Source organism: Eretmochelys imbricata, chromosome 12 (genome assembly GCF_965152235.1).
Source record: "Eretmochelys imbricata isolate rEreImb1 chromosome 12, rEreImb1.hap1, whole genome shotgun sequence".
Classification (NCBI taxonomy): Eukaryota; Metazoa; Chordata; order Testudines; family Cheloniidae; genus Eretmochelys; species Eretmochelys imbricata.
Genome location: NC_135583.1, coordinates 23,374,137 through 23,386,617, shown reverse-complemented (window position 1 = coordinate 23,386,617; position 12,481 = coordinate 23,374,137). Strand labels below are relative to the sequence as shown.

Sequence of the window (12,481 nt, the reverse complement as noted above, 5' to 3'; positions counted from 1 at the left end):
TGTAGGATCTAAAGTTTTAGATTGTTTTGGTTTTTTCAGTGCAATTATGTAACAAAAAAAATCTACATTTGTAAGTTGCACTTTTGTGATCAAGAGTGCATTATGGTACTCGTATGAGGTGAATTGAAAAACACTATTTCTTCATTTTTACAGTGCAAATAGTCATAATAAAAAAATATAAAAGTGAGCATTGTACACTTTATATTCTGTGTTGTAATTGAAATCAATATATTTGAAAATGTAGAAAAGCATCCAAAATTATTTAATAATTTCAATTGGTATTCTATTGTTTAACAGTGCAATTAATCACGATTTATTTTTTTAAACGCGATTCTTTTTTTGAGTTAATCGCATGAGTTAACTGCGATTAATCGACAGCCCTAATTTATACTAGCAGATCTCAAAATCTCCACTGATAGGCTCTGGAGCGTTTTAGACATTTATTATTGCCCTTTTCTGGCACATCAATTACTAGGTTTGTATTATTTCCAGTGACAGACGGGGGATACATCTGTGTCACACTGTGAACACCATTTTGGACTGTAACCTTCACTTTGCATTGTAATTTCCACATTGGGTCATGACATGACACCAAGGTGGTGCAGAAAACCAGTCTAATCCTGACAAGGTCAGCATAGTTTGGTCAATGTGCGCTCATGCTATGGTGTGGAACACCCTAGCAGAGGGTTAACAAGACAACCGTTAAGGGCCATCAACTCTGTCTCTCAACTACCAGCCTATCCATGAGTTCAATAAAAGGCTTCAGCTCCTCAGCCAGGAGCACAGGGGCAAGTTTAAAAAGATGGCTGCATCGCTAAGAAAGAGGCCACCCACCACCACATGCAAGCAGACCACGAAATACAAAGGGAAGACCAACAGGGCTGCAAGGCCTAAGGACACAGACCAGACTTCAGGACTTTCAGTAAGGATATGAGACTGGGGGACGACATTCAGGACTGTCTTAAGTTTCCAGAGATCTGTAACTCATGTGCTTTCTTAAGTGTCTGTTTTAAGAATTTGCTTGGCTAAACGTGTTCCTTGCCTTCCAATCACATTGTCCCTGAAGGGATTAACTGAGAAACCAGAGCTCCCATAGACAGTTGGACTCTAGGGATACGTACCTAAGTGGCTGGGAGCTTATGAGGGCTGTGGCACTGGTTCTGGGATCTAAGGCAGCCAGACTAAGAGGTCCTACTTTGCAAGAAGGGGGCTGACACGAGCATCATACCCAGGAGTATGCCTGAGGCGCCTAGAGCTAGGAACAGCAATCAATCACTAACCAGACCCAGCAGAGCTTAGAAGCATGCAGAACCCAGGATTAGTATCCTTTTACAACAGGCTGATGCCCAACTAGAGGGGCGGACTGGACAAGATTGTAACACTTCCTATAACAAGTTAACCAGCTGTTCGTTTTGATTTCTCTTGTGTCATTTCAACAACATTCTTAGTTGTAACTGTATTTTTCTTTACCTATTAGAAGGTTTTGAAAGTACTGAATAGCAGCACTGTCCCATCTCTTTGCAGGTCTAGAAAGATATAAACAAGATCAATTATCTCTCTGTAGCATAAAACAAGTGATTTTTCACACATCACTATTTTATATGGTAGTACACTTGAATGAAATTATGAAAAATATTTTAACAGCTAAATCAATTATAGCATACTACCAAGGATGGCAGTTGAAGCACCATCACTGGAAAAAACAAAGAACAGATTAGATACAATATAATAGGAATACTTTAAGTTTACTACTCTGTGCATGAGTTCAGTCTAGTTGATCACAGCTACATTTTCCAGCTCTGCCATCAAGAGGAATTGCACATTACTGATTTAGAACTGCTGAACACAATTCTGTCCCTTGATTGTATATTAGTAAAAAGACAAAAACACGTTGTTCTATACCCTCAAAGAAAGTGAAGGAAAGTTAGTCTCCAAAAAATAGAACAGACAATTAAATTGTAAGAGCACATTCATTACTTTAAATAAAACAAAAATTAAGCTATTGTGAAATAATGTTTAACAAGTATGACAAAAGTTTCCCACAGAGTTCACAATTTAATGTAACATGAATCCTTGTTAAAATATTTAAGGGTCCAAAAAAATAAAAAAGCACACCATTTAATAGCTCCTTATTTAAGTCATGAATGTCTTACCACCTCCCACTTCCTATACAGAAGGCCCATTGTAACACCTGATACGCATAGAATGTAACTTAAGTTACTGTGACAGGGTCGGGCCAGATGGCTATAGGAGAGTAATAAAAAGGCAGATATATTAGCCCCAGGCTAAGTAGGTCCCTTTTCCCTGGGTAAGATAACAGGGAAGGTTCCAGAAAAATCAGGAACCTTCTGGAGACAATTAAGACAGACAGGCTGATTAGAACACCTACAGCCAATCAAGAAGCTGCTAGAATCAATTAAGGCAGACTAATCAGGGCACCTGGGTTTTAAAAAGGAGCTCACTTCAGTTTGTGGTGTGCATGTGAGGAGCTGGGAGCAAGAGGCACTAGGAGCTGAGAGTGAGAATGCGGACTGTTGGAGGACTGAGGTGTACAAGCATTATCAGACACCAGGAGGAAGGTCCTATGGGGAGGATAAAGAACGTGTTGGGAGGAGGCCATGGGGAAGTAGCCCAGGGAGTTGTAGCTGTCACACAGCTGTTCGAGGAGGCACTCTAGACAGCTGCATTCCACAGGGCCCTGGGCTGGAACCCGGAGTAGAAGGCGGGCCCGGGTTCCCCCCAAATCCTCCCAGCTCCTGGTCAGAAACAGGAAGAGTCAACCTGGACTGTGGGTTCTGAAAAACGGCCAAACTGAGGGCTGCCGTGAAGCACCAAGGTGAGCAAATCCGCCAATAAGCGCAAGACCCACCAAGGTCGAGGAGGAACTTTGTCACATTACATATATTCCCTCTTCCACACCAAACCAAATACTACAAAAAAAAAAAAAGAAGAATAAACCACTTGGATCAGCTTTGTGTTAGTACTTTATACCAAGTTGATTTCCTGCTCTTGATCATTTGCTAAGCAGGGGCCTTAACATGTGCTACTGCAGTCATTCAGAGCTTTGGAAATATGACGCTGCCCACGGCCACCAGGAACTGAACTGTTTTTATTATTCAACAACCAGCTCTCTCTCATAAAGGAATCCTATCCAATCCTTTACAACCAAAAAAAACCCAGCAGCCATTGCAAGAGTGGTACAGAAATATAGGAATGACAAAATCCAATAGCAATCCCAAAGACCCTACTAAGGAGGGTGTTATAAATATAAAGGGAAGGGTAACCACCTTTTTGTATACAGTGCTATAAAATCCCTCCTGGCCAGAGGCAAAACCCTTTCACCTGCAAAGGGTTAAGAAGCTAAGATAACCTCACTGGCACCTGACCAAAATGACCAATGAGGAGACAAGATACTTTCAAAGCTGGAGGGGGGTGGGAGGGAACAAAGGGTTTGTTTGTCTGTGTGATGCTTTTGCCGGGAACAGATCAGGAATGCAGTCTCAGTTAGTAAGTAAGTAATCTAGCTAGAAACGCGTTAGATTTCCTTTTGTTTAATAGCTGGTAAAATAAACTGTGCTGGATGGAATGTATATTCCTGTTTTTGTGTCTTTTTGTAACTTAAGGTTTTGCCTAGATGGATTCTCTGTGTGTTGAATCTGATTACCCTGTAAGGTATTTACATTCCTGATTTTACAGAGGTGATTTTTTTCCTTTTCTTTAATTAAAATTCTTCTTTTCAGAACCTGATTGATTTTTCATTGTTCTTCAAATCCAAGGGTTTGGGTCCGTGTTCACCTGTACAAATTGGTGAGGATTTTCATCAAGCCTTCCCCAGGAAAGGGGATATAGGGCTTGGGGGGATATTTTGGGGGAAGACGTCTCCAAGTGGGCTCTTTCCCTGTTCTTTATTTAACACGCTTGGTGGTGGAAGCATAGGGTTCAAGGACAAGGCAAAGTTTGTACCTTGGGGAAGTTTTTAACTTAAGCTGGTAAGAATAAGCTTAGGGGGTCTTTCATGCAGGTCACCACATCTGTACCCTAGAGTTCAGAATGGGGAAGGAACCTTGACAGGGAAAAAAAAAACTATTATAAAATTATAAAAATATATGTCTTTTATTTTGCAATTAAGCTGTGCATTTAACTAAAAAATGTATTATTACTAATTTTGTGTATAGTACACTATATTTTTCTCAAGCCATACTTACACTATTTCTGCAGCATCTTCACAGAAATCTATACACAACGTGACTGGCTTTGTGCAGTACAGTCTAAACTTTTTCGCTCTATATGGGAGTTGCATAAATGCTTCCACTGCAACCCGAATGCTTAACAGTGAAAAAAAGTTTTAAACATAATTAGATGTAACAACCTGATATGAATCTCTATTCACTACACATTCTAGGGCACAGCAGCACTCCCATGTCCCACCCCACTGCAGCTGGCAACACAGTGTTAAGAAACCAACTGGCAGTTGAAAAAGCAGAAAAGCTTGTTTTCTTTTTCAAGTCTAAGCCCTGGTCTACACTACGAGTTTAGGTTGAATTTAGCATTGTTAGATCGATTTCACGCTGCACCCGTCCACACAACGAAGCCATTTTTGTCTACTTAAAGGGCTCTTAAAATCTATTTCTGTATTCCTCCACGACAAGGGGATTAGCGCTGAAATAGACATTGCCGAGTCGAATTTGGGTTACTGTGGATGCAGTTCAACAGTACTGGCCTCCGGGAGCAATCCCACAGTGCTCCATTGTGACCGCTCTAGACAGCACTCTCAACTCGGATGCACTGGCCAGGTAAACAGGAAAAGACCCGCAAACTTTTGAATTTCATTTCCTGTTTGGCCACCGTGGCATGACCACGCAGAGCTCATCAGCAGAGATGACCACGGAGTCCCAGAATCACAAAAGATCTCCAGCATGGACCGAACAGGAGGTACTGGATCTGACCGCTGTATGGGGACTTGAATCCATGCTATCAGAATGCCGTTCCAAGAGACGAAATGCCAAAATATTTGAAAAAAATCTCCAAGAGTATAAAGGACAGAGGCTATCACAGAGACCTACAGCAGTGCCGTGTGAAACTTAAGGAGCTCCGGCAAGCCTACCAAAAAACCCAAGAGACAAACGCTCACTCGGGGTCAGAGCCCCAGACATGCCACTCCTATGATGAGCTGCATGCAATTCTAGGGAGTTCCCCTACAACTACCCCACACCTGTACGTGGACTCCTGCAAGGGAGTCTCACGCAACAGGGATGAAGGTTTTGGGGACGAGGAAGATGATGAGGGGGAGGTTGAAGATAGCGCATACCAGACAAGCCATTCTCCCCGACAGCCAGGAACTGTTTATCACCCTGGAGCCAATACCCTCCCAACCTGGGCTCCTGGACCTTGAAGGCGGAGAAGGCATGCCTGGTGATTGTACCTTTGTAAATATAATATACGGTTTAAAAGCAAGTGTGTGTAATGATTAATTTGCCCTGAAGACTTGGGATGCATTCACGGCCAGTACAGCTACTGGAAAAGACTGTTAATGTGTCTGGGCATGGGGCGGAAATCTTCCAGGGACACCTCAATGAAGCTGTCCTGGAGGTACTCTCAAAGCCTTTACAAAAGGTTTCTGGGCAGGGCAGCCATATTGCGTCCTCCACAGTAGGACACTTTACCACACCAGGCCAGTAGCACGTAGTCTGGAATCATTGCATAGGAAAGCATGGCAGTGTGTAGTCCCGGTGTTTGCTGGCATTCAAGCAACATCCGTTCTCTCTCTCTCTGTGTTATCCTCAGGAGAGTGATATCATTCATGGTCACCTGGTTGAAATAGGGGAATTTTATTAAGGGGACCAGAGGTAGCCGTTCCTGCTAGGCTGTTTGCCTGTGCCTGAAAAGAAATCATCCCCACTGTTAGCCACGCGGTAGGGGGAGGGGTGAAGCGATCATCCCAGAGAATTGGGTGTAGAGGAGGGGTTGGTTGGGTTTGTGCTGCACGTTAACCTGAAAACATGAGCCCCTCATTTTAAATGGCCAATGTGTCTTTTTCAATTTTAATCTCCCTTTTTTCCTCCTGCAGCTGCAAATGTTTCAAAGCTGCAACCAGCATCTCCGTCCCAGAGGCTAGCGCAGATAAGAAGGTGGGAATAAAAAGCACTCGTGATTAAATGTTTTCTGAGCTCATGCAGTCCACCCAAACTGAAAGAGCCCAGCAGAATGCGTGGAGGCAGACAATGGCAGAGTCCAGGAAAGCACAAAATGAACACAAGGACAGCAGGGACGCACGAGAGGATAGATGGCTGGAGCAACAGGAGAGGTGGCGGCCAGCATCATGATGAAAGGAGACAGGATGCAATGCTGAGGCAACTGGAGGATCAAACTGATATGCTCTGGCGTATGGTTGAGGTGCAGGAAAGGCACAGACCGCCACCGCAGCCCCTGTGTAACCAACCGCTCTCCTCGCCCAAGTTCCATAGCCTCCTCACTCAACCACTCCACCCCAGAGGACTGCCCAAACAACAGAAGGCTGGCATTAGATAAGTTCTGAAGTGCAGTGTGGCCTTTTCCTTCCCTCCTCCCCCACCCCTCCCGGGCTACCTTGGCAGGTATTCCCCCTATTTGTGTGACAAATTAATAAAGAATGTATGAATTTGAAACAACAATGACTTTATTGCCTCTGCAAGCGGTGATCGAAGGGGGGAGGGGAGGACAGCTGGCTTACAGGGAAGTAGAGTGAACCAAGGGGGCGGGTTTTCCTCAAGGAAAAACAAACAGAACTGTCACACCGTAGCCTGGTCAACCATGAAACTGGTTTTCCAAGCTTCTCTGATGCGCAGCGCACCCTGTTGTACTCTAACCATCCTGGTGTCCAGCTGCGCGTAATCTGCAGCCAGGCGATTTGCTTCAACTTCCCACCCTGCCATAAACGTCTCCCCCTTACTCTCACAGATATTGTGGAGCACACAGCAAGCAGCAATAACAATGGGAATACTGGTTTCACTGAGATCTGAGTTAGTAAACTGCGCCAGCGCACTTTTAAACATCCAAATGCACATTCTACCACCATTCTGCACTTGCTCAGACTATAGTTGAACAGCTCCTGACTACTGTCCAGGCTGCCTGTGAATGGCTTCATGAGCCATGGCATTAAGGGGTAGGCTGGGTCCCCAAGGATAACTATAGGCATTTCAACATCCCCAATAGTTATTTTCTGGTCTGAAAAGTAAATCCCTTGCTGCAGCTGTTCATACAGACCAGAGTTCCTGAAGATGTGAGCATCATGTACCTTTCCTGGCCATCCCACGTTGATGTTGGTGAAACATCCCTTGTGATCCACCAGTGCTTGCAGCACCATTGAAAAGTACCCCTTTCGGTTTATGTACTGGCTGCCTTCGTGCTCCAGTCCCAAGATAGGGATATGCATTCCGTCTATCGCCCCCCCACAGTTAGGAAATCCCATTGCAGCAAAGCCATCCACTGTGACCTGCACGCTTCCCGGAATCACTACCCTTGATAGCAGCAGCTCAGTGATTGGGTTGGCTACTTGGATCACAGCAGCCCCCACAGTACATTTGTCCACTCCAAATTGATTCCCAACTGACCGGTAGCTATCTGGTGTTGCAATCTTCCAAAGAGCTATTGCCACTCGGTTGTGAACTGTAAGGGCTGCTCTCATCTTGGTATTCTTGCGCTTCAGGGCAGGGGAAAGCAGGTCACAAAGTTCCATGAAAGTGCCCTTACGCATGCGAAAGTTTTTGCAGCCACTGGGAATCATCCCAGACCTGCAACACTGTGCGGTCCCACCAGTCTGTGCTTGTTTCCCACGCCCAGAATCGGCGTTCCACAGCATGAGCCTGCCCCATTGCCACCAGGATGGCCAAATTGCTGGGGCCCGTGCTTTGAGAGAAGTCTGTGCCCATGTCCTCATCACTCTCGTCACCAGGCTGCCATCGCCTCCTCGCCTGCTTTTGCAGGTTCTGGGGCTGCATATACTGCATGATAATGCGTGAGGTCTTTACAATTCTCGTAACTGCCACGGTAATCTGAGCGGGCTCCATGCTTGCCATGGTATGGCGTCTGCAAGAGAGCAGAGTTGCAGGGGAAGTGGTCGTTCAATGACGATGGTTTGCAGACCTATTGCACAGTCTGCTGCCAGGACACGAAAGCTGAGCAGGCTGCACGCTTGCCATGGTATGGTGAGACAAGAGCAGCTGAGCAGAGCTGCAGCAGAAGCGGCCCTGTGAGACCACCAGGAGAGGAGAGTGGCAGCAGAAGTGGTGGATGACAACGGTCACGTAGAGGACCTGCGAGGTGGATTCACAGCATCAGGAGAGCAGAGTTGCAGCAGAAGCAGTGGATGACTACGATGGTTTGCAGACCTACCGCACCGGCTGCTGAAAGCAGTATGGCGCCCGCACGGAAAAAAGGCACGAAACGATTGTCTGCCGTTGCTTTCACGAAGGGAGGGATGACATGTACCCAAGCGCGACAATGTTTCTGCCCCATCAGGCATTGGGAGCTCAACCCAGAATTCCAATGGGCAGAGGAGACTGCAGGAACTATGGGATAGCTACCCACGTGCAACGCTCTGAAAGTCGACGCTAGCCTCAGTACTGTGGACGCACTTCAATGACTTAATGCGCTTAGTAGGGACGCACACAATCGACTCTATAAAATTGCTTTCTAAAAAGTCAAATTCGACCTAATTTCGTAGTGTAGACATACCCTAAGAATAATAACTGTGTGAGAGAGGATAAGGTCTTAGTTCTAAAATCTTGAAGGGACATAGTGATACAAAATAATCAGTTCAGTTTACAAACCTACAGATAATACTTCCTTTGATTAATAAATAAGTTAAATTTAAATGCAAACCATGTTTTGGTAAATATTTTTTCTTCTGTATCCAGCACATTTATGGTAGTTTTATTCATTAAAAAAAATTAAACGTTTTTGTGAATTTTAAGTGAATTTCCTTCCAAATATAGCTTGACACACATCATAAATAAAAGAATTGTCTAGTAAATAGGAAATGCATCATTCACCATCTTCTAACATAATAAAGTAAAAATTAAGAATCTGAATAAATGTAAGTTAAGCTATATAACTGCTTAAATAAATGTGTATACATGTAGTGTATCCATAGAGTTAGCAAAAAGGAGCACCAAATTTAGTATAAAGGCTATATTTAGTTGCAAATCAACATGTTTTAATGGTTACTAACCAATGAGACTCAGTTTTTCTTTAGAAAAAAACTAAAAAGTCCAAATGCAAAACATGGTTTAGATTGATGATTTAAATCAAGGTTTCCTGTTTTTTGTATTTTAATCATGATTAAAATCAGTGATTTCGGAAAGACTTAAATCAAAGCAACTAACTCCCTGCCACAAGCCCCCTCCCGCACCCCAACTTCCTCCCAGAGCCTGCGTCCTGCATCCCCTCCCGAAATGCTGGTTTTTAGAGCTCTCCGGTTGGCAAAGTGTCAGATAACACAGCTTTTACTGTACATGCTAGCAGTAACAGGCTTCCACATCTTCCGCCCCCTCCCCAGAGCATGCCCCATCCCCAGTCCTCCCCTTCCCTCCCAGAGCCTCTTGTACACCATCGAACAGATGTTCCCCAGCATGCAGGAGGCACTGGGAGGGAAGAGGAGTTGATCAGCGGGGCCAGCGGACCCCTTGGAGTACCCTCACGGCCCCCAGTTTGAGAAACGCTGCCCTAGAGGTATCTAGCCTCTGTAGTGACACATGTAGCACTTGATACTGCAAATAATGTCAGGCAGTGTTTAATACTGAGAGTGATCCCATTATATGCCTAGCAGTGTTTGCAGGACCTGACCTACAGTCTTCACAATTTAAACTACCATAGCTCTCTAGTTTTAGTCAATATAAATCAAGATTAAAAATATTTAAAAGTGTATTAATTTGAAAAAAGCCTTCATCAATAACTTTGTAAATCACAATAATACATACTTTTTTGTTTTAACAGGAATATACTTGGCATAATCCACAAGGAAACACTCTGCTAGGTAATGATCAGCACAGAACAGGATTGACTTAACAACTGCTCTACACCAGCATTTCAGTTCCTGACAAAAAACCACACAAACCTGGGGAGATAAAAGATGCATATATTTCTGTATATGGACCTAGATTTGTACAGGTTATATATTCACTTCTTGAATACAGAAATAGCTACAGCACAAAGTCTTTTTCTAAGGAGAGAAGAAAATATAGTTTTATTTCCAGTGATGTCCTCAAAAAATGTATTTTACATCTTATGTGGTTATATATTATTTCTACAAATGTACAGTAAAAGCTGTTATCTGGCACTTTGCCAACCGGAAGGCTCTACAAACCAGCATTTTAGGAAGGGGTGCAGGGCGGCGGGAGGGGGCTTGGGGTGCCGGATCTGGGCGGTGCTCACCTCGGGCGGCTCCCCGCAAGTGGAGGAATAGCCACTATTCCTAGGTGGAGGAATAGCCACGGGGGCTGCATTCGCTGCTCCTGCCCTGCGCCCTGGCTCTGCAGCACCTATTGGCCGTGGTTCTCAGCCAATGGGAGCTGCGGGGGTGGTGCCTGGCAGGCAAGGGAAGTGCACAGAGCCTCCTGGCCGTGCCTCTGCCTAGGAACAGCAGAGACATGTTGCCGCTTGCGAGGAGCTGCCCAAGGTGAGTGCCGCCCAGATCCAGCATCCTGAAACCCCTCCTGCGCCTCAACTCTCTGCCCTGAGCCCCCTCCCACACCCAAACTCCCTTCCTCTTAGTTAACTGGAATTTTTGACTTACTGGCACCCTCCATTCAACATGCCAGATAACAAAGCTTTTACTGTATATGTACTCATCCTCTAACTTAAATTACACAAAAATACCTCTAAACCCATACCACACACTTTTCTCAAAAGTTCAAGACAATGTAATTACATTTGAATTTAAGTTCACTTTCAGGATAAGCAATTCTTATAAGCTATGACTCTAACAAACATATAAACCTCTAACAACCCAATAAAACACCACAATTTTCTACTTCCCTCACAATCTTTACGTAGCAAAATGACTGAAAATGTTACCTGCCCTTCTTCTAATGTTAATGGCTTTACTTCCTCCACATCTCGGTTATAGAACTGATTCATTTCAGCATGCAGTTTTTTATATTCCATTTCACTGTCTACAAAAGGCCCGCATCCTTTTACAAAGACCCAAAAGCAGCCTGGGTCTTCAATCTAATCAAAAGGTGAAGCATAATTAAAACCACACAAAAAAAGATGACAAGAACAATGAGCAATATCAGGTGCTGAACTTTTAGTTAAAAAAACCCTAAAAGCTGCATATTTCCAAGAACATCTTAGCAACATACATACATACACAAACTTTCAAAGACAAAATGATCACTAATATTCAAATCACATAACTGGCACTGTAACATGAAAAAAGTTAAAAAAAATCAGAGCTTCTAGTGGCTTTAAAAAGTCAGAAATCTTCTGACATTTACACTTTGTCATTAAAAGGTGAATAGAAGAGCTTCTGTTAAAAAAAAAAAATGATAATCTGTTTAACATCCCAAACAACAACATTTACACATTTAAAGTATTACATACTATACTCTTAGTATAACGAAGTCCAGTTCACCAGCTGTGTTGCCAGGAACAATTTCGCCTGTCTTTAAAAGGGATGCATTCTAGGGCCTCCAATCCAGAAGCAAATTGAAGACAGCTGGTCTTTCCTCCACACTCAGGGCTTGGGGATCTGCAGCACAGCACCTTTGGAACAAGGTTTCACCTTTCCACTGTGCTGTGGGCTTCAGCACTGACTACAGGTTTTTCCAAAGTTCACCTGCAAGGCAAGCTGGCTTCCCCAATTTTTTTAACCCATAATTTTCCACAGTTTTGGATTAACTCAATAGCTTAAGAAATGCTGGTAACTTCCAAAACTGTAATACACTCAACTTCATGTTTTCTTAACATTTAACCCAACATCTATAACGGACTTTTAACTAAAATAATCTATTCCTTTTCTGTGGCAGATGTTTACCAAAAAGAATTTCTCTGAAGGAAGCTAAGACGGTTGAATATGAAGAGTTCAATCATCTAAACCGAAGAAATATTTTTTCCTCTCCCTACTGTCTTCATATCCAACATCTTCAAAATAAGACACTATGAGGAGTTAAAAAAAAAACCCCTGGGAAGATTATTGGACTGTTTAAACCGTACACAGAGATACAAAAACTGGGGGTCACGAAAGGTTACTGAAACACCATATTTTGCAACACATTCCTATGGGATCCCATAGGATCATAAGTATGTCTATCTTATAGTGGTTGGAAAATGCGGGCACACAGGACCAAAGGATTCACTCAGCATGTTTCCTCATAAAATTACCTTTATCTGACCGTTATGTGGCATCTCTTGTGGAGTGAGCAGTTTACAGGAATGCTTTATAAGCTTCTTCACAAGATTTAGGGTTTGTGATGATTAATCCGCTGAATGTGAACTCCTAGTG

The 12,481-nt window shown here is 43.6% G+C and overlaps 1 protein-coding gene across 1 annotated transcript in view; it reads right to left on the bottom strand.

Annotated features, from left to right (window-relative positions):
- The window catches only part of TDRD12 (tudor domain containing 12), a 119,184-nt gene that overhangs the window by 100,132 nt on the left and 6,571 nt on the right, over window positions 1–12,481 (bottom strand). The window contains exons 4-7 of the mRNA XM_077831038.1: window positions 11,053–11,205; window positions 9,957–10,093; window positions 4,206–4,325; window positions 1,471–1,526 (exon numbers count right to left, since the gene is read on the bottom strand). Of these exons, the coding sequence (XP_077687164.1) occupies window positions 1,471–1,526; window positions 4,206–4,325; window positions 9,957–10,093; window positions 11,053–11,205 (466 nt within the window). The remainder of the gene's footprint in view (window positions 1–1,470; window positions 1,527–4,205; window positions 4,326–9,956; window positions 10,094–11,052; window positions 11,206–12,481) is intronic.